Genomic DNA, 26962 nt, shown 5'->3' with positions numbered 1-26962 from the left:
CCTCAGAGATGAGGAATTCGTGGTCAATGAGAGCCGTTTAGATTCGCCTGAAGACCCCACCACGTGTTTACCACGGCCTCTCTCTCTCTCTCTCGTTCTCTATCTGTGTCTCTTTAGTCTCCCTCTCTCTCCCCGGTTACCTCTCACTCATGGTCCTCATTTACATGCACGGCGCTCTGACATCCGTTCAGGGTGCCTTAGAAATATAAATAATTATTATGGTATCATTATCGTCGTCGTCATTATCATCACCGTCGGATTACAGCTGACATTACCGGTGATGACAATAATGTTGATGATGCTCAGGATGCAGACGTTGCTGCCGATTATCGATGATGATGATGATGAACGCTGCTGATGTGCTCACTCACATTGTGTATGCTGTTCCTGCTACTGCTGATGCCACTGCTGCTTGCCGATGATTATATTATAATGATCAAATATCGCCGTCGCATCTGCTGATGCTTCTGCTATCGCTAATGCATCACTGGATATCTGCTTCTGATAATGATACTAACAATTGGTGCATGTATTGTGTATTGGACTTCTTTCGCACCGTACGCAGCCCATCCTACTAATGGGTGGTGGCGGTCTGGATGATCCTTACACTGGTGCTGACACCACGGTGGCCGGAGTTGACGTCAATGACGACGATGAGGACGGCGATTGATGTTGATGACGACGACGATGTTGACGATAAACAAACAAACAAACAACCCCCCCCCCCCCCTTGACAACGACGTCGTCCGTCACACGCGTTGCCCGCCGCCCCTCCACCCCCAGGGCTTGCCGCTGGCGTGCACGAGCTCCTCCTCCATGCCTCAGCGGAGCTTCTTCTCGCGCCTGCGCTCCGACATGGAGGCGGCGTCACGCGCGCTCGACTCGAGCTGCCCGTTCGACGACCCCGGGCGGGACGTGGCGTGCGGGCCGCCCGCGTGCCGCCCCCGCCACGGCGAGGCGGGTCGCGCCGTCGACTCCGCGGCGACGGCGAGTGACTCGGGCACAGGTTCGAGTCCCGGTCAAACGGGGACCACGACGCATCCGGTGGAACGGACCGCGGGGCGGGCAGTGCCGTCGCAGGCATCGCTGCCGCCGTCGTCGTCGTCATCACCGTCGTCGTTATCATCACCATCATCATCGTCATCATCATCATCGTCATCATCAACATCATCGTCGTCATCATCAACATCATCGTCGTCATCATCATCGTCGTCATCATCACCATCATCGTCGTCATCATCACCATCATCATCGCCATCATCATCGCCATCATCACCGCCATCATCACCATCATCATCGGGGCCATCAACGAGCGATCTTAGCGGCGGCGATGATGATGGAGATGGCAGTGGTGACGATGACGACGACGATGACGATAATCATGGTGGTGGTGACAGCAGCAGCAGCAGCAGTGGCCACGTCACGACAAACTCGACGGGTTCGACGAGAGAAGCCGGACGGCCTCACACCATGGCAAACACCACCACCACCGCCAACATCACCATCAACCCCGCGAGCAACCGAACAGACAATCAGCTTCATTCACAAGCAGCCGATGGACAGCTCCTTCAGTCAGACCTCTCCCACGACAATGACCCAACCTTGAGCCACGTCGCACCGACCAAGGGACCGGGCGACGGCTCTAATCACGGCCACCACCACCGCCCTGGCCATGGCAAGGAGGTGATAAGAACAACGCAGCCGAGCGAAGCCGCCGGCGGCGGGAGGCGAACGGTGGTGCAGGGGGGCGTTGGTGGCGTTGGTGGCGGTGACGGCATCTCGCCAATGCGGCCCAGCTCGGCGAGCAGAACTTCTCAGATGCCGCCGACCTCCGGATGGAGGCGGCGTGAAGAAGGTGGAGGAGGAGGAGGAGACGAAGGGACGCTGAAAAAGAAGACGACGAAGCCGGTGCCCACTGGGTGGCCTGCGGTGGCGCCTACCACACGGCCCGCCAGGGACCCCGAGTGTCCCACCGCGTGTGAGTAGAGCCCCGGGGGGCCCTGGAGGTTGCCGGGAGATTTGGGGAAACGCGAAGAGTGACCAGGAAGGCAACGACGCCAAACGTGCCTCCTCCTCGTCCTCCTGCTCCTCCTCCTCCTCTTCCGCCACCTGTACCTAATGGCCCAGAAGCTTTGATTCGCACGAATCTCCCTTGCAGATGCTGCTGCCACGGCGTTGCAATGGTTTGGCACACTGGACTTACGATCCAGAGGGTCGTCGGTTAAATTCGATCTCCAGGCGCGCCAGCTGGATTCTAAACTGTCTTAAAACTATTAAAAAGAAAATAGATTTTATTGCTGGTTGGACAGAGGGCGCCAGGGAAGGGGCGTGTTTTAGAAACTTGCTTCATCAATCCACGGTGGCTAGGAGATGTTAACTACCTCGCCTGGTATGCAGGAGGTCGTGGGCTCGATCTCGACCTTGACACCTGTTGTATATTTGTTCTCTCTCTCCTGTGGTCGTGTGGATTTTTCTCCCGGTCCTCCGGCTTCTGCCTCCACGTTCAGAATAAGCACGCGTTTAGAGCATCTGGCTGCGATATATGTCCACGTGATGATAAGCCACTTCGTTGAGCTATCATTTGTGGCCAGCTCGCTTCTGAAAAAAAGAGCTATATAGGCTCAGTGGGCCTTACCTCGTGAAATAAAAATCAAGGTTTAGTTTAGCTTAGATTGGGGGCCGAACTTCGCAGCGTTCTGAAGTTATTCAATACCGGCTAGTAATCGGATAACTGGAACATGGAAGAGAAACGTAAGAGTGCCCAAAGGAGCGTAGAACGATGCATGCAACTGCAATTCAGGGAGTTCGCGTTGCGTGTGAAGGCAAAGTGAGCGTGGTGGGCACGAGCAGGGCACATCGGTAGACGGGAACGGCAGCCAAACGAGAAGGGAGCGTGGGTGAGAGCCGCTGATGCGCAGCCGTCGAGATGGATTGTGGCATCGCAGGATGCTGCGAGCAATGCGGGGGTGGGGTGACAATGTTGGGAAGGCTTTTATCCAGCAGTGGATTGAACATGTCTGATGATGATGAAGATGACCTGCAGTACACGCACAGAGCGCGTTCATATTCTGTCTTCACACTGACTAGCGGGCATGCATGCGTGTGGCTGTTGTGCCCTCTGCTGGAACAGTCGAGGGTAACGTTCATTCATCCACAACGACACCCCCCCTCCCCACCGTATTTGGAATCCTACCCAACAACACCACCAATTGTGGTCTTCCTGAAAAAGAAAAACACCCAACGTAATATCGTTGGGTTATCTGGCTTTCGTGCCGATAAACCCACCAAAAGGAGCGAGCCGTGACCGTCACGAGATGGAGAATCAATTTGGACTCGACCCACCGGCGTCGGGAGAAGGGTCGCAGTGCCTCTCCCCAAACACTCCCGCGCGCTCCTTCCTCGCGCCGTCAAAATGGACACCGCCTCTTTTTTTTAATGTCCCCTCCTCGCAGCTGGGATTTGGCCAAATCACTCGAGCGGGATCACCGCCGGCAGGAGTCATCGCCCCCACGTGCACGCCGGTGCCGAGACGCCCATTGCCGCACAGGGAGAGCTGCCATCAGGGGGTTCCATCATCAGGGGCCTTCATCAGGGGTCGTTCATAAGAGGGTCCATCACCAGGGGCCATCATCAGGGGGTCCGTCGTCAAAGGGACCATCATCAGGGGCCATCATCAGGGTTCGTCATCAGGGGTCCATCATCAGGGGGTCCGTCATCAGAGTCCAAAATCAGGGGTCCTTCACCAGGGTCCGTCATCAGGGGGTCCGTCGTCAAAGGGACCATCATCAGGGGCCATCATCAGGGTTCGTCATCAGGGGTCCATCATCAGGGGGTCCGTCATCAAGGTCCAAAATCAGGGGTCCATCACCAGGGTCCATCATCAGGGCGTGCGCGCATGATTGCTGCGCCAAAGCCGCCGCGCTGCCACTGTTCAGAGCCGGGGTATGGATCCAGGATGCGGACAGATGTGTGATTCGATCACGCTCTGAAATATAGTGAGTCGATTGGTACCACCCAGTGATAACAATGATCAAATTCCGTTGTCAATGAAGGCCTCGTCTAAGTCCAAATATTATTTTCAGAAGAGTCCTACATTTGGATGTTAGGCCAATTACGTTTTTATGAAGGTTTTTTTTCACGTGTTAGCGGAGAAAACTGACTGCTACTCGGAGGTGACTCTCACGTTGTGGGGAATAACGCATACAGGTCCACACAGACCGATTCACTATCCCAATTGCACCTGGCAATACAGCATACATACCTCGCCTGGTACACAGGAGCTCCTGGGTTCGATCTCAACCCTGACGCCTGCTGTATATTTGGAGTCTACATGTATCTCTCCTCGTGATCACGTGGATTTTCCTCCGGGTACTCCGGTTTTTCCCCTCCACATTTAGAATCAACATCACGCGTTTAAAGTCTTTGGCTGCTGCGATACATTTCCACACGATGATAAGCCACTTCGTTGAGCTATCATTTGTGGCCAGGCCGCTTCTGAACAAAGAGCTCTATCGCTCAGTGGGCGTTACCTAGTAAGTAAAATGAAAATAGTTGAATAAATAGTAATTAATATTCAATTTGATGCATATATCACGACTGTAACAATCGATTTTCATCCCCCCAACAATCATTGGCCGTGGGCAGGGGTTCATTTGCGAACAATCGTCAATGTTGCAGCCCCAACAAAAGCTGCTTTTGAGACGATTGCAACTTCAATATCTGATTTAGAAGTTAACAAAAATATAAAAAATACATTTCCCCTGGTCATGACCACATATTCTCCACATTGGCCTCGGCATGTGTTCACAACCGCAGATGACAACACGCGTTCCTCTTAACTGCAGCTGTTGCTTTCATAAAAGATGTTAATACAAGTGAAGAGTAAATTACGATATTTGGTTTTACACCTCGTCACAAGCGGACAGTCTGCGGTGAGACGCATCTTGACCCTACGGAAATATTTATTCATAATGGAGGAATCCGATGAGCTATGAAGCTCTTTTTTTCACAGATGTGCAGTTCGGGGCGGGTCAAAACGCTGCGACAACAAACCATACAAAAGCACGATAGGAGGGCAAAGTAGAGGAAAGATCAGATTGTAAATGTCGTGACTTTACTCCCCAACACAGCGGCGAGCTGTCCTAGTAACGAATTGGCACGTTTCGTTTACGTGACAGACCTTAAATTTCGATTTAAAGCTTTCGTGACTGCAGGGATTCATCTTCTTGGTCCTTTCGGTAAAGTCACGTAGAAGGGAAATAATAAAATGATAAAAATAAAACATAATAAAATAATTCTCACGACGTTTCGGCCACAACGCAAGCAACCGTCGTGAGAATTATTTTATTATGTTTTATTTTTATTATTATTTTATTACTTCCCTTCTACGTGACTTTACCGAAAGAGCCAAGAAGGTGACAGACCTTACTGATTGGTTGTGTCGGGTGGTGGCAGGTTTAACCGACACTTTTTACTTACACGATCTAACCCGAAAGAAAATAACAATATTATGGCTACAGAAAAGGTAATCACTTAAAATTCAACTCAACAAATATTTATTGTTTTTAAATCGTCCCACGTAAAGCCCAACGGCCTATTACAGCCTCATTTTATTTTTTTTCCCAGAAGCGACCGGGCCACAAATGACGGTTCGTCGCGTGGAGATGTTCGGCCGCGGAACGCTCGAAGCGATCCTTGCCAATGGCTCGTCAGAAACCGCGCGAGTTGCGACCGATGCCATTCGCAACTCCCCCTTGGTGCGGGAATTATGTTTTTTTCTTGGCGCAGAGCTGTGATGGGACAGAGTCTCGTTGAGCGACTGCGACATTAAACCTCCCGGCAGACAGAAATTACGCAGTTCACCTAAATTGGCATTGGAATGCATTCGTGGTGATATTTGGTTTTCTCCAGAGGAGTGTTTTATTTTTTTTGTCTTTTTTGGGGTGCTCCGGTGGCTACTTATTGGATAGGACTGTGAATTTTTTTTAGGTGAGATCTCCAAATGTCGCTCAGCCCATCTCCCTGTCGTTTTTGTTGATCTGAAGGACTGTTGCCAGAGATGTCAGACTATTGCCAGAATATATATTTGGTCTATATCATAATGATAATTTACAGACCACTGTCAATCCACTGCTGGATGAAGGCCTCCCCACTCTGTGTCAACAACCATGGGCGGTGTGGTTCGACCATCCTTCATTAGTTGAAGAACAATCCTCACGACGTCCATTGGTCGTCAGCTGAGTGGTGAGCAGAAATAATGACAATTGGCGCGTGAAACGCACACGAGCATAATTAACAACAACAACAACAACCTCGACACATTCGTCGATAACACCGTGGCCTTCGTATAAAAAATATTGACACGCGACATTTCAGACAATGGCTCATTCTTCGTGTCACAGCACAGTCAGGTATTAATTTCCCTTGTCGTTTGCACCTGAGGTGGAGTAATATTACGGAGGTTCCAATTCCTTCACGCGGCCAATAAAATAGTGAATCACGCCATAACCATTTGCACTGAGTGAGCTCATAAAGAAATGAACTCTCATTTGCCGTATAAATAAATTGGTACTTCTCAAGCTTTGCTACCTTGACACCATCATGGTTGTGAGTCTTCAAAATATATGAAAAATGTGCTCAACGTTTAGAAGGAATAGATAGTGGCCGATTGTGCATTTCCATTTTCATCAAAGTTGGATGAAATCCAATGCTGAGCTAATCTATGTGCGGCACGTGTGTGTCTGCGTGTGATCAGCACGTGGCACTGGGTCCACACCACTGCAGGTGGCCAACAGATGGAAGCACAGGAGTGTGATGAGTTACAGAGCTGTGGCGAGATGTTGACTACCTCGCCTGGTGTACATGAGGTCGTCGGTTCGACACCGACCCTGACGCCTGATGCTGTATATTTGGAGTTTGCGTGTCTCTCTCTCTCATCATCATCACGGTGGCTAGGAGATGTTAACTACCTCGCCTGGTTTGCAGGGAGGTCGTGGGTTCGACCCCGACCCTGACGCCTGCTGCTGTATATTTGGAGTTTGCGATGTCTCTCTCTCTGTGGCCGCGTGGATTTTTCTCCGGGGTCCTCCGGTTTCCACCCCCCCCCCCCCCTCCACATTTAGAATTCCGAATCACGCGTTTAGAGCATTTGGCTGCTATGCGTGTCCACGTTGATGAGCCACTTCGTTGAGCTATCATTTGTGACAGCCAGGTGGCTTCTGACAAAGAGCTTACATGGCTGAGTGGGCCTTGCCTGGTAATATAATTTTGAAAAAGGTGGCAGCTCCATAGCTTTGGGAAGACTGCAGGGGGGCGGGGGTGGCTGCTCCCCCCTCCCCCGTGCTGAATACCCCCCCCCCCCCACCTTCTCGAAGAATTAAGCAATTGTGAGCACAGCCTTTCCTTAGTTTCGCACTTATTAATTGTAACACGCCGATTCAAGGAAACACGACTTCCCTTATCGCTAACACATTTTTATTTGCCGCCCCGAGGCTCTGAAGGCACGCGGCACATGGTGCAATGCACGATTTTATGAAAAGCGAAAGGCAGGCGACGACTTCCTCCACGCTCCAACGCGATGGGTGGACACACATTCCCGTTATCTGCCCGTGTTGGGGCAATGCACGCTTGGTAGACAGACGAGGTCGCAACCGGGTACCCGATACCCGTACCCTACCCGATACCCGGCTACCCGTACCCGGCCGGGTACGGGTAGCCGTTTGCGACCCTGGTGCGGCCGGGTACGGGTAGGCCGTGAGTCACTGGTGAGTAACCGTTTGTCACTCATTTCGGGTAGGGTACGGGTAGGGAACGGGTACCCGTACCCGGCCATTTGCGACCCTGGTGCGGCCGGGTACGGGTAAGGAATCAAAACTCGTTTGCGACCTCTGGTAGACAGACGAGATTCCTCCCTATGTCAAAATGGATGGCTTGGTTTAAATGTGTCTCTCAGCCAGAATTGGCGATTTTCCTTTGTGTCGCTTTACCAAAGCGTGGCTGTGAATTCACCTGCGCCATGTTCAGGAGGAATACTGTAGTTCCTCGGGTTAACGTTTATAATCCGTTCCAAGGACCACGACTGTGAGCCGAAATAGCTGTTAATCGAATTGCCTTACAAGTGGGACAACAATTAAACATCACCGAGTCTGCAAGAGAGCTGTTTTTTCCACTGCCAAAAAAAAGGTTAAATGTAAACAAATCCCAGTCGAGGTCTAAACCGCTCATAAATGCGCGTCGCTGATTGGCTGAGGGCATGGCTCAGTCCCCCACTTACGAGCGCTCGGATTAGCCGAAATTGGCGTCAGCGTGCTTAGAACGTAACCACGTGATCGTTTCATCACAATGATCGCGTTCGTCGAAACCGTGCGGGGTCCTACGGGAGGCGATGCGTTAACCGAAAAAGCGTGAACCGATGTCACCGTTAACCGAGGCACTGCTGTATCGTCGTCGTCGTCATCGCCAGCAGGCAACAGCTGTCGCATCGCCACAATGTGATGGGTGCAACGACACCGCTCAACAAGCCCCCGGCTTGTGTATTTGTGTTGTCGTCTCGAATGCGACCTTTACATTTATTTGCTTCGCTTTTACGGCGCCTTGACATGCTTATGGTATTTAGATACTACATTCAATTGTTTACGTAGTTATTATTTAATTGCAACAGTTTCAATGGAAAAAAACACTGTTACCATCGCTATCATCGTCGTCATCCTCTCCGTCAGCAACGGCAGTAGAATCGGAAACAACCAGGGACATCAACACCATCAGAATATTACATGAACATCGTCATCAGAAACATAATCATCTTCATTGCAAAACAGCAGTCGCATACAATTGGAGTAGATCATTGTTTAACGCGGTCGGTGCGTTCCTGAAGAGCGGCGCGTTAAGCGAAAAAAAACGCGCGACAACAATTTCACCATAAATAATGGGACCAATGGTGGAGCCATTGGGGGGGGCAACCCCTCCAGCAATGAAAACTGATAGAGGAGTTGTTAGTAAGTAAGGAGTTGTCCCTTGCTTTTTATTCGACACGTGTGCGGCAATGGCGCAGCCATCGATCGAGGGTCGAATTCGAACCGCGTCGTGTGATCGGCATCGCGCTCGCTGAAGGTGTTGATGCCTTCAGGGAAGTCGTGGGCTGTATACGCAACTGCACACAATTCTGAGTCACTTATAACCGCTTTGCCGTTACTTATTGCCAATTATGGACTCAGACTATTGTCTTATCATCTCATAAGAGTCCCTGGCACGTAATAATATGCTACACAGTGGCAGTGGGGGGTCGCAAAATGCCGATGTATTACTAATAAACCCCAATGATCCGATGGAAATTGAGGATTTTGATCGGATCATTGGGGTGGCACGTGCCACCCCCCCCCCCCCAACTGGCTCCGCCAGTGAATGTGACGATAAAGTTTGCCGATACATTTTGGCGGGTTTACATTGTACTGCTACCCACACAGTGAGATGGCGGGACTAAGAAGTGAGGAATACGCTGTCGCGTTACCGTATCATTCCGCGTACTGTATCACCGTCCAGCTCAGCCGCGCAGCTCAACAAAGTAGTTCGTCCGAAAAAAAAACCTAAGAGTATAAAGTAGTTCGTCGTCGACCGCTCAGAAGTCGCGTTATAACGGTGCGCGTTCCGCGTTGTGCTCAAACGCGTTCCCGAATGGAGAAACCCCTTCGTCGCGAAAGCGCGTTGTAGCGTGAACACGCGTTAAGCGAGGACTCGCCCCATACGATGCAACTCCGGCCATTCGCGCGCCGTGGTGTCGCAACGCAGCCGCATCTCGCCAAGGGCACTTCCCCCAGTGTCAGCACGAGTGCCACAGCAGCAGCCCAGCTGGCAAGTGTGCCACGCGCGGTGCCACCCGCACCAGGACCTGGCCTCCCAGTGGTCGCTGCCAGGCTAAGAGGAGAGGTCATGAATTGGCACCCGGGGGGTGGGGGGAGGTGGGCGGATGAGGGCGGGGGGTGCCCCCCCATCTACATGCCCCCCGCCATGTTAGTTCCTTACACGAGGGGCCCATGCCCCCAACCACGCTACGCCAGCGGTCGGAAACCTTTCAAAGAAGAAGAGACATTTGTTTTTCGTCTTTGACCAAAATAGTTCAAGAGCCGCATCGCACGCAGAGCCCCTTGTACACAAACACAGCAGCAGCAGCAGGTATACAGCAGACGACAAACACGTGATGACTTAAACAAGATAGGTAATGGAATAAACGTGGCTATTTTTCATACACACTGTTGTACATTATGTTGTTACCAAGACATTCCATAATGACCCATTCCCTCTGCCATATTTAATCTATTTTGTTTACGTTAAATTATGTTTGAAAATTAAAGGTTTTTCTTTTTTAAACCGGCTTTTTAACCCAAGGGGGAAAGCTACTGAGCCACCGCATGCGTTACGCTGGGTCTGTTGTTCGTGTGCGTCGGCGTGTTTCACGTCTCCAGTGGGGAGCGGTGGTGTAGCAGTTAGCGCTACACTGCGCTACAAATCCCACGACCCCCAAGTTCGTTTCCACCAACAGCACCAGCGACAATTATCTGAACCGGTTCTGGGCCTCCCCTAGGTCGACTCAGCCTCAAATTACTTACCTGGTGCGGTGTGCAAACATCGCCTCTGGGGAGGCACAGGCGGCTGGGCGTGGTTGCTGGCCACCCACCCCCTCGTGTGCCACAGTGTGTCGTTCCGGCCTTAATAGGTCCTCGCACAAAGCACTTGCCCCAACAGCCTGCTAAGGTTATACGGGGGATCTTTGTATTTGTTCTTTGGTGTGGGGTGTCGTGCTGGCCACACCACCCCCTCGCGTGCCACAGTGCCGGCCTTCATCGGTGCTACTCGCGAACACAGCTACTTGCCCCCAACAGTCTGCTAAGGCTACGCGCGGGTTTGGTGGTGGTGGCGTTTGTCTCGTGTGGTGTGATGTCTCGCGTGGTGTGATGCCTCCCTGCAGACCACAGCCAGGCCGGGGCGGAAGGTGGTGGCACGGGTGGCACGCTCGGCACCATGCTGCTGCTCGGCCTGATGAGCGCGCTGTCGTCGCTGCTGCTCGGCATGCTCCTGGGCTGGCTCATAGCCCGCAAGGTTTGTCCGCTCGCGCCCCCAACACGACGACGACCACGGCCTCCCCTAGGTCGACTCAGCCTCAAACGAGTACTTGGCGCGGTGTGCAAATATCGCCACTCGGGAGACAAAGGCGGCCGCGCGTGGTGTTGGCCGACACATCCTCCTCGTGGGTCGTGGCGGCCTTCGTTAGGTGCTCGCTAACAGCACTCGCCCCAACAGTCGTATTAAGGCGATACGGGGGATATTTTTTGTGAGTGTAGATCGCGAGTTGAAGCTCTACATGCACATACACACACACGGATAAACTCGGCCCACTCATTATCATCTTTACCACTGCAATCGTCACCTACTCAATGTTCATCATTATCACCACCACCACCTCTAAATATTACCATTACCGCAACGATCGGTAGCATCACAGTCGTGGTTGTCCCCAGAGGAACATTTTTCCTGCAGCCGTGCACAACATTTCCTATTGCTCACTTCTCCCCCCCCCACCCACCCACCCCCGGACGATATCGGCAAAAATTTGGCCAATTTATCTCTTGACATCCTTCAAAAAAGCCGCAGCATGTTATTGCCACTTCATGTCTGCCACTTTCGCAACATAGTAATCTTGGCCGTTGTTTTTTCAATTTAATTTTTTTCCAATAATACGATATTTAAACATACAAAAATTGCCCTGCGGAGACTGAACACCACCATAGGAATGTGGAGTGCTCACCATTGGTGGGGGTCGAATTTGAGAAACTTTCCCCACAATGTCAAGTCCAGTGTGACAACCGCCACACCACGGCTTCAAAACATAGACGCGAAATGTGTGGGAGTCTGTGCGGTGGGGAGCGGTAGTGGAGTGGTTAGGGCGCTGTGCTACGAACCCGGCGATGCGAGTTCGATTCCCGCTCACGGCAAACATCTGTGACGAATATCTGAACCAGTCCTGGGCCTCCCCTAGGTGGACTCGGCCTCAAATTAGGACTTGGTGTGGTGTGTAACCATTGCCACTAGGAAGACAAAGGCGACCGGGCGTGGTGCTGGCCACCCACCCCCTCTTGTGTCGTCACGCCCTTGAACGGTGCTACTCGCTAACAGCGCTTGCCCCAACAGTCTGTTCAGGCTAAACAGGGGATCTTTGTTTTTTTTCTTGTCCGCCACAGCAAGCACGATCAAGAAAGCAAGCGCCACAGGCCCCAGAAGGAGACCCGCTGAGGGTACGTTCTTACGGTGCCCACGAGGAAGTGGGCACTTCCTCCCGCACGGCACACACACACGTCTACACCCCCATTGGAGCCGAAGCACAAAAAGAAGCGGCATTGTGCATCTCCGCGGGTCGATGTCTCAAGGCGCCGTGGCTCCGTTTGTATAAAACCCAGCGGCGGCGATGCTCCTACCGGGCCGTGTCAGAGGCACTCGGCCACCACTGCGGTGATCGTGGATTCTGATCCAAGGCGATTGCTTTAACGAGGTTCTCCAATCGCGTCACGCAAGGTTGAGGCAATGGGTGGGTCGCGTTTGTCGGCTGAAGGGAGCAGGGCAGGTCACCGAGATGGGCATTGCAGTGGCACCCACCCAGAGGTCTGCGACCAAGGGGAAGACCTGGTGCCAGACCGTGGTGGTGGTGGGGATGAGGAATATCAGAGTGGCCTTTAGAAGTCAGGTCACGATTTTGAAATAGTTGTGAGTACCTTAAAAAATAAAGTCCGTGAGCCCTGACCAGATATCTCACTTGTGTCGGTACGCACCTGCGGTGGCATCGAGTCGAGCTGTTCCAATGTCTTAAGTGGTCAATAGCATATTGTTGGTTCTTTCGGTAAAGTCACGTAGAAGGGAAAAATAACAATGGATTTCACACCTGATGACGATTGCTTGTGTTGCAGTCGAAACGTCGTGAGAATTTTATTGTTTTATATTTTTGTTATTTTATTATTTCCCTTCTACGTGACTTTACCGAAAGAACCAAGAATATGAATCCCTGCAGTCACGAAAGCTTTAAATCAAAATTTGGCCAATAGCAGTGAATCATGTGATACCCACTTGAAATGAGTGGGCTCTCTTTCGTATCGCTGACATGGAAGCAGAACAACAACGACAATGTCGTGCCAGGAGCAGCGGAGTGTGTCGCTGTGATGCCTCCTTCGTGTGTGTGGATTGGGAACTGCGTCGTCATATGTTGTACGGTCTGGTATGGATTCCCACAATCGTACGCTGGACAGTTTTTGTTATTTTTAATTAGTGCATCGTGTTATCCGCATCTGCCATGGTTTGTGCGGAGGAGATTTAGTGGACCACGAGCTTCGTAGAAGATCAAACCCAACGATCTGAGTGGGTTATTGCATGTTATTACGTGTGAATAAATCGCGTTTTGCTACCTTTGGTGGTAACGATGTGTGCTTTGGTCCTAGAGCCAAAGCAGGCACCGTCAACATTATGGGCCACGATGACTTTAAAAAAATAAAATACGAAAAAAGCCAAATTCACTATTTTGTGATGGCAACAGGACGTGCAAGCAAAACGTGTCGCAAAGTTTCCACTGCGCCACAGTCTGCCTGCACGCGACAGGATTGTTTTTTTAATCGCGAAATGTAAGATTTTATGCACGTGCAGACGTTTCTGGTTGGCGATGGTGGTGGGTGTGGAAATTACCGGAACAAAACCGCCGATTTCTGTTCATTTCCAAATTGTGACCGCTGCAGAGTTTTAATTCCATATTCCTGGCCACAAAGCCAGCGCTGGTATCTAGATGAATTTCTATTCATCGTCACCGTCATCATCCATTTCAACTGTGGTCATGCTCTTCTACATCTAGGTTTAAATCTGGACTCAGATTCAATGACACTTTTGTGTAAAGTATTTTCAGTTTTTAATGCAGTTTACGAGAAGTGTGCCCACGTGTGGGTGAGCAGTTCAATTGAGCACCAGGATAGATACACACGAATGGTCCCACAATCATGAATGCTAATATCACCGCAATCATAATCTTTGCCAATGTTATCACACATTCGACAGTATTTTCTGAGAATTGTATTGGGCGGCAAAAAAGCAACGGAATGAATATTGACGGCGAAAACATTGATCATCTTAGAGTTGCGAACGACGGTCATGATCACATCCAATAGGAAGGAGCTGCCGTGTATTGTGATAAGGGCTGTGACAGAGAAGGCTGCAAAGTTCGTCTCAGGATAAATGCCAGCAAAAAACTAAAGGTCGCTTGCAACAAGTTCGTTATGCAATCTAAAACTAAACTTTTTTTTATTTTACCAGGTAAGGCCCACTGAGCTATATTCGCTCTTTTTCAGAAGCGACCTGGCCACAAATGACAGTTCTGCGAAGTGGCTCATCATGTGGAAATTCATAGCAGCCAAACACTCTAAACGCACGTTTTGCAAGTGTGGAGGGAAAAACGGGAGGACCCGGACAAATATCCACGCGACCACGGGGAGAGCACGCATCTGCCAGAGGGACATCACTCGGAAAACCCAGCGGAGCGCGTGTGTGCATGTAGAACCTCTTTCACACTATACGCAGCCAACCGTGCTAATGGCAGGGCGGCTTCTGAAGCTGTAACAGGATCAAGAACATTAGAAAAGGAGGGGGAAGAAAAGTAGGTCGTCATGCTTGTCTTCTCGACAGACCTGTTCTCCACCTGAGGACGGCTGCTTGCGTTGTGGCCGAAACGTCGTGAGAATTATTGTATTATGTTTTATTTTTATTATTTTATTATTATTTCCATTCTACGTGACTTTACCGAAAGAACCAAGAAGAGGAGTCTGAAGTGGCTTCAGGGGGAGGTCTTCCTTCCGCAGGGCCGATGGTCGTAACGCATCCTCGGGGAGACAAGAATAACAAGTGAATACATAATTGAAGGTGGTGTCACAGTTGTTTTGTAACGTTATTTCTGGGTCACTTCCACAAATGCTTATTTCCATCCGAGGAAATATTGTCTCGCAAATAACGCGAGCTGGCCCAATGGTTCACCGAGCGCTTGCTCCGCTGGAATTATTTTTCCGCCAAAAAAAGTTCACGGGGCGGAGTGACGAACGATGGCAATCAGCTGGCGTGCAGCGCCAGACGGCTCGTTGCACGCCGTGGATGATCTGATGATGGGCCCTCTGCCACAGGAGGTTTCTAGTTGACCCGAGCATAGAGCTTCATAACTCATCGGATTCCTCAGTCTCAATAAAGATTCTGATGCTGGTTCGAGGGAGGCCTGGGTTTCTGTGAGGACGGCAAAAAGACAGTTTGAGAAAAAAATTTGAATGGTGTTTCAGATCGGCAAGCATTTGGCGGTGTTGAGTTAAGCTCCGTGAACTCATTATGAATGCGGATAATTTTACTTCACAAATATGTGCCCGCGCATGCAGAACGCAATTGCGTCTCTGCCACACTTAGCATCTGTTCCATCTCGTTTGGAGTTCTGTATTCTCTTAATAATCACTTATTGTGGACATTATGAGTGAAAATCATGTAGCACCCTCTCAGATCCTTGAGTTTGAACTACGGAAATTTAGCATACATTGTATGCTACATACGATGTATACATTGTATGCTACACTGCCGTACTTAATATTTATGTACATTTTTAATTCATCATTCATTCAGAGCCCTTTGTCAAAGGATTGCTTGACGGCGAGTACACTCTGGTTAGTGCACTGCATTCTAAACCTGGTGCCCAATTCAATTGGTATATTAGCCCGCGTGACAAGCTGACTGGATTGTAATACGGTAGGTACTTGGTGAGGCTTTCCTGGGTAAACGAGCGTAATTACAAACGTAATAATCATCATTAACTGGAGAGAAACTCAATGTGTCGGTGGGTACGTGGCTGAGTGGATGAGAATGATTTAATTCGAACCCAGGGTTCCAGCAGCAGTGTTGGCTCCATGCCCCCCCCCCCCCCGTGGGCATCTGTTGCCTTTCCTTCTTGGCTGCACCCCCCTCCCCCCGGCACCGGTACAGATCTTGCCTCTCTCTCACATCGAGCCAAAAGCGCGGAATGACTCAGTGGCCAACGCCTCACTCGATTTCCCAGAAAGCCGTGCTTTCCTTCTCTCCCACTCACGATTGCATCGCCTGCACGCCAACTGCGCAAATCTCGGCCGCAAGGTGGCCAGGAGTAATCACCACCGAGATAAATCGTTCAGGGTCCGCCGTGTTTAAAAAAAAAACATTGAGAACGTGGAAGATTATTTACATTATGAGACCTCCTTTGCCAGTAGTAATATATAGTAATAGGTTTTTACCCTTTTAACTGGCAACAAATAAATAGGTGTCAGTTTTGTTGCCAGTTAAAAGGGTAAAAACCTATTACTAACGTGTAAGAATCACAAATCCCCCCTCATCCTCTCCTCTCCCAAACTCGAGGGCTGAATTCACGAGGCCCAATCTCAGCTGTTAGTTCAGAGGCGAGGAAGAAGACTGCACACAAACATGGGGTCCATTCCTAAATCTTAGACCAGTCTTAAATATCTTATTGGTTTTTTCGGTAAAGTCACGTAGAAGGGAAATAATATAATAACAAAAATAATGCCTAATATTGTATTGATTATGTTTTATTTTTATTTTTTTACGTGAGAATTGTATTTGATTATGTTTTATTTATTTTATTATTTCCCTTCTACGTGACTTTACCGAAAGAACCAAGAAGATGAATCCCTGCAGTCACGAAACCTTTAAATCCCGAACCCAGGAGGGAAATGACCTGGCCAACCCCCCCCACCCCCCAAATGTCTTCCTCCCCTCCCCCCGGTCTGCTCTGATGAGTCCGGTGAGCCTGCTGATACCTCCAATGCCCCCTGCTACGACTGGCCTGGAACGTCAGGATGTTGCAATGTACGATGTGAGGAAGGATGTGGAGGCGAAATATATTTTATATTTATGTAAATATATATTTTTTATTCCACCGTAAACATGGCGGCGCAGTGCGTCTCACGTACGCGCGTGTGGGCGTTGAACTTCTTTAGCGCCGCACGGAGCCGGACGGTGCTTACCGGAGGTGCGCCGGAAGCGAGGGCCGGTGACGGCTCTAGTAAACATGCAAAACCTTTAAATGCTCATTCAATTACGGTCATCGTGCGTTTTTCCACGTTAATTTTTTCCCACGTTGAGGGCAACGGAGGCGACATTGCCGAACCACGTGACACTCATTCCTCCTGTGTTTCTGTAGAAAGGTGACTGGGTCTGGTGCTACACTCCCCCCCACCACCCCTTGTGTACCGTGCTGGCCTTCATAGGTGCTCGCAAACTATTCTTGCCCCAATAGTCTGTTACGGTTATACGGGGCTTCTTTATCTTGTATATGAATGTAGGGAGTGGGTAGTGCGGTGGTAGCCTGCTATACAGGAGGTCGTGGGTTTGATCACGACCCTGACGCCTGTATATTTGCAGTTTGCGTGTTTCTCTCCACCGTGGCCGTGTGGATTTTTTTCTCTGTCCTCCGGTTCCCCCCCCCCCCCCGCCGCCCCCCACATTCAGAATCAACGGGCGTTTCGAGTATTTGGCAGATTTAAATTGTCCACGCGATGAGCCACTTTGTTGAGCTATTATTTGTGGCCAGGCGGCTTCTGAAAAAAGAGCTACATCAGCAGGGACTTACCTGGTAAAAAATAAAAAATAAAGTGTTTAATAATTGTTTCACGCGTGTCGTTCCTCGTGCCGATGCAGCAAGAAGACACTCGATGTTAGCGGCCGACGGGCGAGAGACGGAACGCGCCCAGCGCGTGACCGGGATCGTGGCGGCTCGCGGCTCGCTTTGGTGCTCAGGCCGCGGCGGCGTGAACGCGCTCACCCGGAGACTCGGCCTCTACCCCGCCGCCCCGCGACCCCCGCCGGCGACCAAGCGACAGCGACAGGCGGACGAACGCGAAACGACGCGTCCGGAGATGCGTCGCCCGGAGACCCCCCAGGAGGGGCCGCCGGAAAAAGAAAAAAAAACCGGCCCCGTCGTCGGTAACCTCGTGGCGCGGCTCGGACCGACTCGCACGACGAGAGACCCGGGGGGCGGTCGTCGATACAGCGTCCGCAAACTTCGAAGCGGCGGCCGCAGAGAAGCGGAGCGCTGGAGGAAGGGGACAAAGATGCCCGCCGTGTAGCCTGAACAGACTGTGGGGGCGAGTGCTGTTAGCGAGCACCTACGAAGGCCGGCACGGCACACCAGGGGGTGGGTGGCCAACGCCACGCCCGACCGCCTTTGTCTCCCCGGTAGCGATGTTTACACACCGCACCAGGTACTAATTTGAGGCCGAGTCGACCTAGGGGAGGCCCACGACCGGTTGAGATAATCGTCACCGGCGTTGGTGGCCGTGAGCGGGAGACGAACTCGGGGTTGCCGGGTTCGTAGCGCAGTGGCCGCTAACCACTGCTGCCACCGCTCCTGTCACGTCGCGTGAGCACGTCGCCTCGTCACGCGTCCCCCCCCCCTCTCCCTCACCTCCCCCCCCCCGCCCCCCAATACGCAAGACCCCCTAAACGGCTGTCGCATTCGGGACGGAGCTCCCGGTACTCGACAACGGTTCGGCGTTTTATAGCCGCCCACCCGCCTGTTTCATGATCGACGATTCAACGCTCTCATTAATTCACTCCTTCCTTGTCTCTCTGTTCTACATCCGCTATCACGGTTGCCGCTCTCAGGAATGCTGTATTTTGATTCTGCCTCCCGACTTACAGACTCTGGACTTCACGCCTGGGCGGCCATTCTCACTGGCTCGCTGCGGGGGTGAAGCATTTGCACTTCCCCTTGCTCTGCCTTTGCAGAGGTCGCCACTGCAACTCTCCCTTCCTCGTTCTACGTTTCCAACTTTACGCATGCCGACTCATGTCAAGACGCTTGCAAACTTCTCACCTTGCACGTTGAACTTCTTTCGCGCCGTACGTAGCCAACCGCGCTAATCGGAGGTGCGGAGAAAGGACAACAATCTAAACACAAAAAACTGTTCTAAAGGAATGAGTTTTCAATCTAGATGATTTAAAAGTGTACAGCTCCAGTGGTTCCTAATTATCAGAAGGATGAGCATTCCAGACGGCCGCAGAAGCGCATCTGAAAGCACGCAATGTGGTGACCGTCTTGTTCTGCCCTTACGTATAAGGCCGAACCTCTAACCCTTCAATCTACCTCGAACCTCTTTCCTTATTACCCTCCGAAGTGTAACAACTCACCCCGATCATTGATACTTGACCATGAGCACCGCCCGTGACTATTACCGATGACCTGACCACCGCGAATGCGCCCCGATCTTGTCGAATTTTTAAAGCTAAGCAGGTACATTTTTACTTGAGCCTGTTTAGTATTTGGATAGGTGACCGGGTCACTGCCAGGTGTTGTGGACGTGCGGGGCTGAGAGTGGTGGCCAGGAGATGACCACCCATCCCAGCCAATGCCATCTTCTGGGTGGCCAGGAGATGGGAGTGTGTGGTGGGTTTTCTCCGGGTGCTCCGGCTTTTCCTCCCGCACAAAGCCAGGAACTCGCCGTTGGTGTTTTGGCGAAACATCCCAAATGCAGCAGCAGGGCCCTTCTTAAAATAAAGAAGAGTTGTCAGACTCGTTGAGTCCTTCCTGGTTTAATCATTGGCATCATTATAATCGCTGCACTTCATGCCGAATCTGACATGCATCCCCCTTAATTAAATTCCTCACCCTATTCCCTTCTTCCAAGCATAACCCTAACACCAATGCCTCATCCATATTAACCCCCTTCCTTAAGCCTAATTATAATTAACCCCTATGCTAAACCCATTACCAGAATAAAGTTGCTCTATAAATGTAAAATTAGATTTGACCCCCCGAACGCACCTGCGATTAGATTAGACCCCAAACGCACCTCAGATTAGCACGGTTGGCTACGTACGGTGCGAAAGAAGTTCAACTTACATCAACCTTAGCGATTCAATATATATTTTTGGGACAGATCGCCACGTGAGCACAATGCCAACGTGTGTGTGTCATAACACCCTTCACCATCTGACGCCAGTGTATTACTGTTTCAGCAGGCCAGCACGCTGCATCGAAATCCAGCACGTTTAACAAGTTGGTACGATGTCTCATTGGCAATTACAGCCAACATCATTAGCAGCATCCAGCAACTACCCCTGGTTGTAACCACCAGCGAAACGTCGTACCAGAATGTGAAATGCGTGTCTGGATCGCTCTCCAGCGCAACCGGCGTGCTTAAGCAATCATCAATCGGCGCGTTTTATTTTTTGACCACGTGACGACTACTTATTTGGTGGAGAGGGGTGTACGACGCACGCCAGCGTTGTAATCACGCTGCGATCTGCACCAAAACATCAGTCACGAATCGTGCCATTGGTCGCCACAGCCCACGTGTTAAATGTGTCAACCTGAACACGTGGCTCGAATTCAAACCTCATTCGTAATTCCTCGAACCTAATGTCGGTGCAGTCCATTTAAGCCCCCTATAGCCCCTGTGACCCCGTCGTTACGGGAGTGCTCCTGAAAGCTCCACGTGTCATTGCTATCGCGTCACGGCACTCCTGGCGAGGTGGCGCAGTGGCAGATGCCGACCATGCAGCGACTTGTAAATGGGGGTTGGCGGATCACAAGGGGATGACACCCCCCCCTTCCCCCCCCCCCGCCGCTGATGACAATGACACCCAAACTGTGGTGGCAGCAAAGTGATGCCTCTATTGGAGGATGGAGCAGCAAGCGAACACTGCTGAGCAGTCTTCCCTTGTTTGTACGTGTGCGCTGTGTGTCCCCCCCCCCCGGCACTCCGGTTTTACTCTCGAATAACGAACGTGGAGAGGAGCCGGTAGAATACCTCAAGCGGGACACTCCTCAAAAAACGGGGGGGGAGGGGAGGGGGTCTTCAGATTTGTGTGGGTCGAGTGTTTCGAGTCCAGCTGCTTGGCACGGCGGCTCGCGATCGAAAGCGGCTCGTGATCCCCCGCGGTTGATTCGGGTCAATCCACGATTATTTCGGGGGGGGGGGGGGGTCAATAAAAATGGACACCGCCTCGTGCGATGACAACAAAGGGGCTCGTCCTCTGGGGTCAAAATGGTCCCTTGCCACGGGTTCGTGGCATTTCCGCCACGATGAGCACCACGCGACGTTCGTTTGAGCTGTGGGGCGCACTTTGAATGACTTTGGGTATTGATTAGCAGCGGGGTTCAATTGACTTCAGTCGGGCTCTTTTTTGTTTCTCTGCGTGAGCAAAGCTTAAAAAAATTATCGTAGTTAATTTGTTATTCTGCGGCTTTCATCGAAAGGTCACGGAGCGCTGTGCACGTGTTAATCTCGGCGATAAATCGGCGCAACCCAAGATATTTGAGAAGTAAAAAAAACCCTGCTATAGCAGACAATACCATTGGTGGAAAACATTTGCACCATAGGTCTCGTGCTCTAAGCAACTCAAACGTATATTTAAAAAGATGCGTTGTGCGTTGTCATGGAGTGTTCATCATCATCATCAGCCTTGATCCATCCACTGCTAGATTGAATGTCGACCAAGGCCACCGCCATCTCTCGTGTGATGCAACAATCCACCGAGCGAGTGCAAAACGAACACAACATGTATTAAGCGCGCAGAAGGTACAACGATTAACGCACGCAAAGGACAGCCTGCAGCTAGAAATCCTGCACGGCGCTCTATGGGGTTCGCAAAGTCGGTGGGAACGATGCGTCAGAATGTTCTCTTCGTGCAAATTACGAGCGGCAAAAAGAGCGGTGGCCTGAGCAAGCAATTTGCGGGGCTGCGCCTTGGCAGGAGAAAATCGCCAAAATCTGGGCAATTAGCAGAAACATTTTTTTCTCTCTCACCAAATATCAGCACGGCCACATTTTCTCCAACGCTGTAATCGTTTTTTTAACGAGCGTCGCGGAACAACGCTTATCGCCATCGGCTGCCCTGGGCCGGCGGTGGACATTCCACGTTGCTCTGGTTGGAGCAGTCTCCCCCTTGGCTCGTGCCGTCGCTGGTGACTTGCCGCTGCTGCGTGTTGCTTTCCTCTCCGTCCTAAGGCAGGGATCGAGCGGGGCATTTTCGTTTGACGAGGTTGGTGGCTCGTGCAAACGGAGCCGGCATAATCACGCGCCCACATATTGGGCCACAAAGAGGTGCCTACGAGGGGCAGTACAGCAACTAGGGTGTTGACCTTACCCATGCGAAGTGCTTGCTGTGGAATCCAGTGGCGTGGTTGGTAAAAATTGATATGCGGGGGCCCGTTGTCAAATGCCTACCCACCTGCGCCCCCCCCCCTCACCGCCCCCACCTCCTCGTATCTTTGGTGCCTGGGCCCCATCGACACATCGGTCCTGGCGCAGTCGCAGAGACAGCTCCTCCACCAACGTCAACAGTAGATCTGGCTGGCGGCTCAGGCTCGAAAAAAAGTCACGTTTTCAATCAGGAAAACTTTCCAAAGGTCCCGCCCAACTCAAACCCCCGAAATAGAACCTTGAGACCCGGCGTGGTTTGTCAAGGACGAAGAGTTTAAAAACGACCGCTATTGGAACGAACAAGTGCTAGTTATATTCTTGGTTTTTTTCGGTAAAGTCTACGTGGCTTTACCGAAAGAACCAAGAATATGAATCCCTGCAGTCACGAAAGCTTTAAATCAAGTGCTAATTGTTACTTGGAATGTTTCGTGACGATCGCGACCACGCACGCGCGCGCAATGCGATCGGGCGTACAAACGTTCGTCCCGTGAAACCATAACAAAAGAGCCCCCCCCCGCTCCACCGAAAACGAGACGCGGGCGTCATGGAACGTTGTGCCAACGTTCGTTCAACGTTCGTCCGACGGTTCCAACCGCGAACCCACGTTGGCCCAACAGCTGCCATCAAGGCGCCCTTGCCCACGGATCAACGACTGCACGCTCGTGTTGGCGCGCATGGGAGCAATATAAGTTCAAACATTGATATGGTTATTGTAATAATTGCTAAATGAATCAAATGTGAGTCGTCGCCAAAGCTACCCCCGGGGTGTGGCGGTCGCTCGTGTAGTCTAAATCGCCGAGATGTGAAACGAAACCGGGGAGCGTAACGCTCAAAGTGATATTTCACGAGGCCAGAAGTTGGGACAACTGCATTATATTTCCCCACCTCCGATTAGCGCGGGTGTCTACGTACGGTGCGAAAGAAGTTCAACACGCATACATACCAGAGCCCCTTTTTACTGACAGACTATGGCCCCAGGTTAGTCTTGCTTGTGAGGCTATCCTGGTCTCTTTAGTTCTCACCTGGTGAAAGAAATGAAGCATGAAGCTTGACGAGCCTTTAGAAAACCGGGACGGGTGGCAACCCGAAGTGACAAGCGCCTGCGATCCGGCACTCTGGAGGCAGAGTTGGTGGCTCACACAGAGATCGTTAACATGAGCGATGAGTGATCATTTTTAAATCTGTCCTAGACAGAGTCCTTCGCCAGGCCACACTGAACGGCGTGGTGAAGAATGGTCACCATACCGTGGCATGGGAATTGATCAAATCAGAACCCCTCCCGCAAACAAAACGTGCGTGTGTTGAACTTCTTTCGCGCCGTACGGAGCCAACCTAAACAAACCAACACTCGGGGAAGGAATTGGCCGAACCCTCCCAAGTGCAGCGCAGAGGTCGCAAACGGGTACCCGTACCCGGCCGGGTACGGGTAGCCGGGTATCGGGTAGGGTACGGGTATCGGGTACCCGGTTGCGACCTCTGGCTCAGCGCCCCCCTGACGAAGCCGTCTCGTGACGCATCGAGGCGTCGTTCATCGATGGACACGGGAGGCAGTTTTCTCCCATTGACGCCACGTGTCTGGACGCGGGCGGGTTGGCTCTGCATTATATTACTCAGCAACTCTTGTTACTGCTACTGTTGTCATTACGATGTTCGCTTTAATAATAATCATAAGATTTTACAAAAAAACAAAAAAAGAACACAAAGCTAGTAATTTATTCTCAGCTCCTTTACGCTGTGTATATGAAATAATATATATTGTGTGCAACGGTTTTTTTTTACACTGCATTGATTTTAACTGTAAATAATGATGATCTTAGGTACATTAAACTGTATATTTAAGTCTCTTGAGTGTGTGCGTGTACGTGCCAGTGCTGTGGGACCTGCCCGCCCGTATGATTGGCGTGTGCTTTAATGCCAATCACCAGAGGTGTGGACTCGAGTCATGTGACTTGGACTCGAGTCAGACTCGAGTCATGAATTTGATGACTTGCGACTCGACTTGGACTTGCATAACAATGACTTTGTCCCACCTATGAGATGTGGACTCGAGTCATGTGACTTGGACTCGAGTCAGACTCGAGTCATGAATTTGATGACTTGCGACTCGACTTGGACTTGCATAACAATGACTTTGTCCCACCTCTGCCAATCACACGACATTTTCCGCGTGGGTTAAACGTGTTCATGGAGCTGCAGCTGGGCTTCAAATTGTGAAGGTGCAGCGCTGCATTGCGTGCTTGCTCCACCCACTTCGCGAAAGGGCCTCCACCAAACTGAGCTCGGGAGAGTTTCAGTTTCATTGATTAGGTGTAGCCCTGTGAGCCATTCGGCTCTTGAATCGGGTGCAACCGCAACAAACAAAAAACATCAACAAGGAACATCTCAAAGTGACTACGCACAAACAGAAACATCCAGGAAAAAACAGCAAAGTCTTCCAGAAAAAGCACCGTGTATCAATGGTGTGTGCAAAAATCCCAGTGGGATGCAAGTCAAACAATAACAACCATAAGACAATTTAGATTAAAGTGATCAGTCTAACTCTGTACTACAACACACAAATATGGCTAAACCAAGAGAGAGCTCCCCTCTTCCACGTTGGCCAGACGTCTTGTGAAGTGGTGGAAGCGCCCACGCTTTACCCCACCATCGCGCGAACTGCCGATTGATCCAACTGTGTTGAACCCATCAGTACTGCTGGATGGACGGAGGTGTGTGGGGGTGGGGGCACAGTAGGGGGCACAGCTGGTGGATCTACGAGTCTTCTCAGTCAAGTCAACCCATGGGCACCTGGGTCTGTCCCGTGACCTCCTGTCAGCGAGCCTTTGACACTTCACGTGGCCTCAAAGTGCACCTGGCCTGGCACAGGCGTCGTGGTGACGTCAACGGGAGTTAGTGGTCAGAAATTGGTATTGGAGGGAGTGGATTTGAGGTCGAATCAGGGACCTCTGGATTGCAATTCCAGGGTGCTGATCCTTCCACCGTGGCAGCATCACGTGGTGTAGCTGGGCCTAGGCAAGCTTTAGTGAAACTAAAGTGCATTGTCCCTTGGTGACTGGGCTGAGTCCTGGGAAAATCCCATTCCCCATACCTCTCAACCCCTTCTCAGTGCCCTACCTTAGTACAGATCACGTTAGACCTTATTGGTCACGCCGTTCCCCTTATAAATCTCAACGTTCATCCTACAAAGTCCCGTAACAAGGGATAGACACAAACAAATAGACACAAAAAAAATTTGCCCGTATTGAAAAGGCTGTACGCCGCATGGACCTGAACATAATTTCCCTGTACAAGAATACGGGTAAACCGTATGGGTTGACAGGTATGTTGTCATCTTCTTGGTTCTTTCGGTAAAGTAACGTAGAATGGAAATAATAAAATAATAATAAAACAATAAAATAATTCTCACGACGTTTCGGCCACAACGCAAGCAGCCGTCCTCAGGTGAAGAACAGGTCTGTCGAGAAGACAGAGTCTGCCACAACTTAATTGAAAACCAAGCTAACATTGTGGGTGAGGGTACCACAGCAATAGGGGGCCCAACAACCATATAAATATTTGGCGCCGTGGCACGGTTCACTTTGTTTAGCCAGGTGAAAACTCAAGACACCAGCACAGTCTTATTCCAATGAGTGACCCCAGGTCACCAAAAATAACGAAAGCAAAAAACAAATATGAATGGTGAGTGCACTTGTGCCGTGAACCTGGTGGACTCTGAAATTGATTCCTGGCCACGGCTATCATTCGTGGTGAGTGACAAATTAACAGTATCCTGGCCCCGACCCCATTTCCCCTCCAGCACCAACCTTCGCCAACCCGCATAGAGCGGTGTGGTGGATATCTTCAAGCAGCTCCAATAACTGCTATCGATATAATCGATCTATTGTTAATGTTACCAGGTAAGGCCAACTGAGCTATATCGCTCTTTTTCAGAAGCCACCTGGCCACACGCGATAGCTCAATGAAGTGGTGTGTCATCGTGTGGAAAATGTTTCTCAGCCAAGTACTCTAAACGCGTGTTGTTTCTAAATGTGAAATATCCACTGGGAGAACATGCAAACTCCAAGCATACAGGCGCCAGGGTCGGGATGGAATCTACGACCTCTTGTATACCAGGTGAGATAGTTAACATCTCGCAACCGTGGCGCCACCGTGGATAAAAGGTGTGGGAAGGCCTTCATCCAGCCGTAGATTCATTGAAATAAAACTGGAATCTACATTCATGATCACGTGCTGTGAGTGCCTCTTACGGTTGTATTGCTAGTCTGGAAAGCACACTTTGGCGGAGGCATATCAGGAATTCACCCACCCATGGCTTGCAGGGAACTGGACTCGAAGGGAGGCAAGACTTGACATGCATTGCGACACAAAAAATTTCCCACCCGGTGGGATTTTCCCCTTTTCTCAATCGGCAAACTGTTTTTTCTGATTTATACGTTCATTTCATTCCACCCTCATCGGGCTTCCACCACAACGACTTCTCGCGATGTTTTAGTATTTAATCAATTGCATTCATTGCCTTTGGGGCAGGGTACAGCAGCCGCAAAAACGCTTTTGTACGCGCTTTTTCGGCCGTCTGGAACGCTCTTCCTTCCGATAATAGGAAGCCACTGGAGCTATGCACTTTTGACTGAACTAGATTGAAAACTCACTCATTTAGAACTGCCTTTTGTAATCAGTCAGTTGCCTTTCCCCAGCACCTCCGATCGGCACGGTTGGCTACG

General features: G+C 50.8%; 1 protein-coding gene across 1 annotated transcript in view; it reads left to right on the top strand.

Moving 5' to 3' along the window:
- Positions 1-24085, top strand: part of LOC144718702 (uncharacterized) — a 91526-nt gene extending 67441 nt beyond the window's left edge. The window contains exons 5-8 of the mRNA XM_078594170.1: positions 784-1978; positions 10961-11091; positions 12231-12284; positions 17734-24085. Of these exons, the coding sequence (XP_078450296.1) occupies positions 784-1978; positions 10961-11091; positions 12231-12284; positions 17734-17754 (1401 nt within the window). The 3' untranslated portion in view covers positions 17755-24085. The remainder of the gene's footprint in view (positions 1-783; positions 1979-10960; positions 11092-12230; positions 12285-17733) is intronic.
- Positions 24086-26962: the final 2877 nt, after the last annotated feature.

Source organism: Lampetra planeri, chromosome 5 (genome assembly GCF_965212315.1).
Source record: "Lampetra planeri chromosome 5, kcLamPlan1.2.h2, whole genome shotgun sequence".
NCBI classification, from domain to species: Eukaryota; Metazoa; Chordata; class Hyperoartia; order Petromyzontiformes; family Petromyzontidae; genus Lampetra; species Lampetra planeri.
The sequence above is the reverse complement of the archived record's forward strand: the minus strand, read 5'-3'. Positions and strand labels throughout refer to the sequence as shown.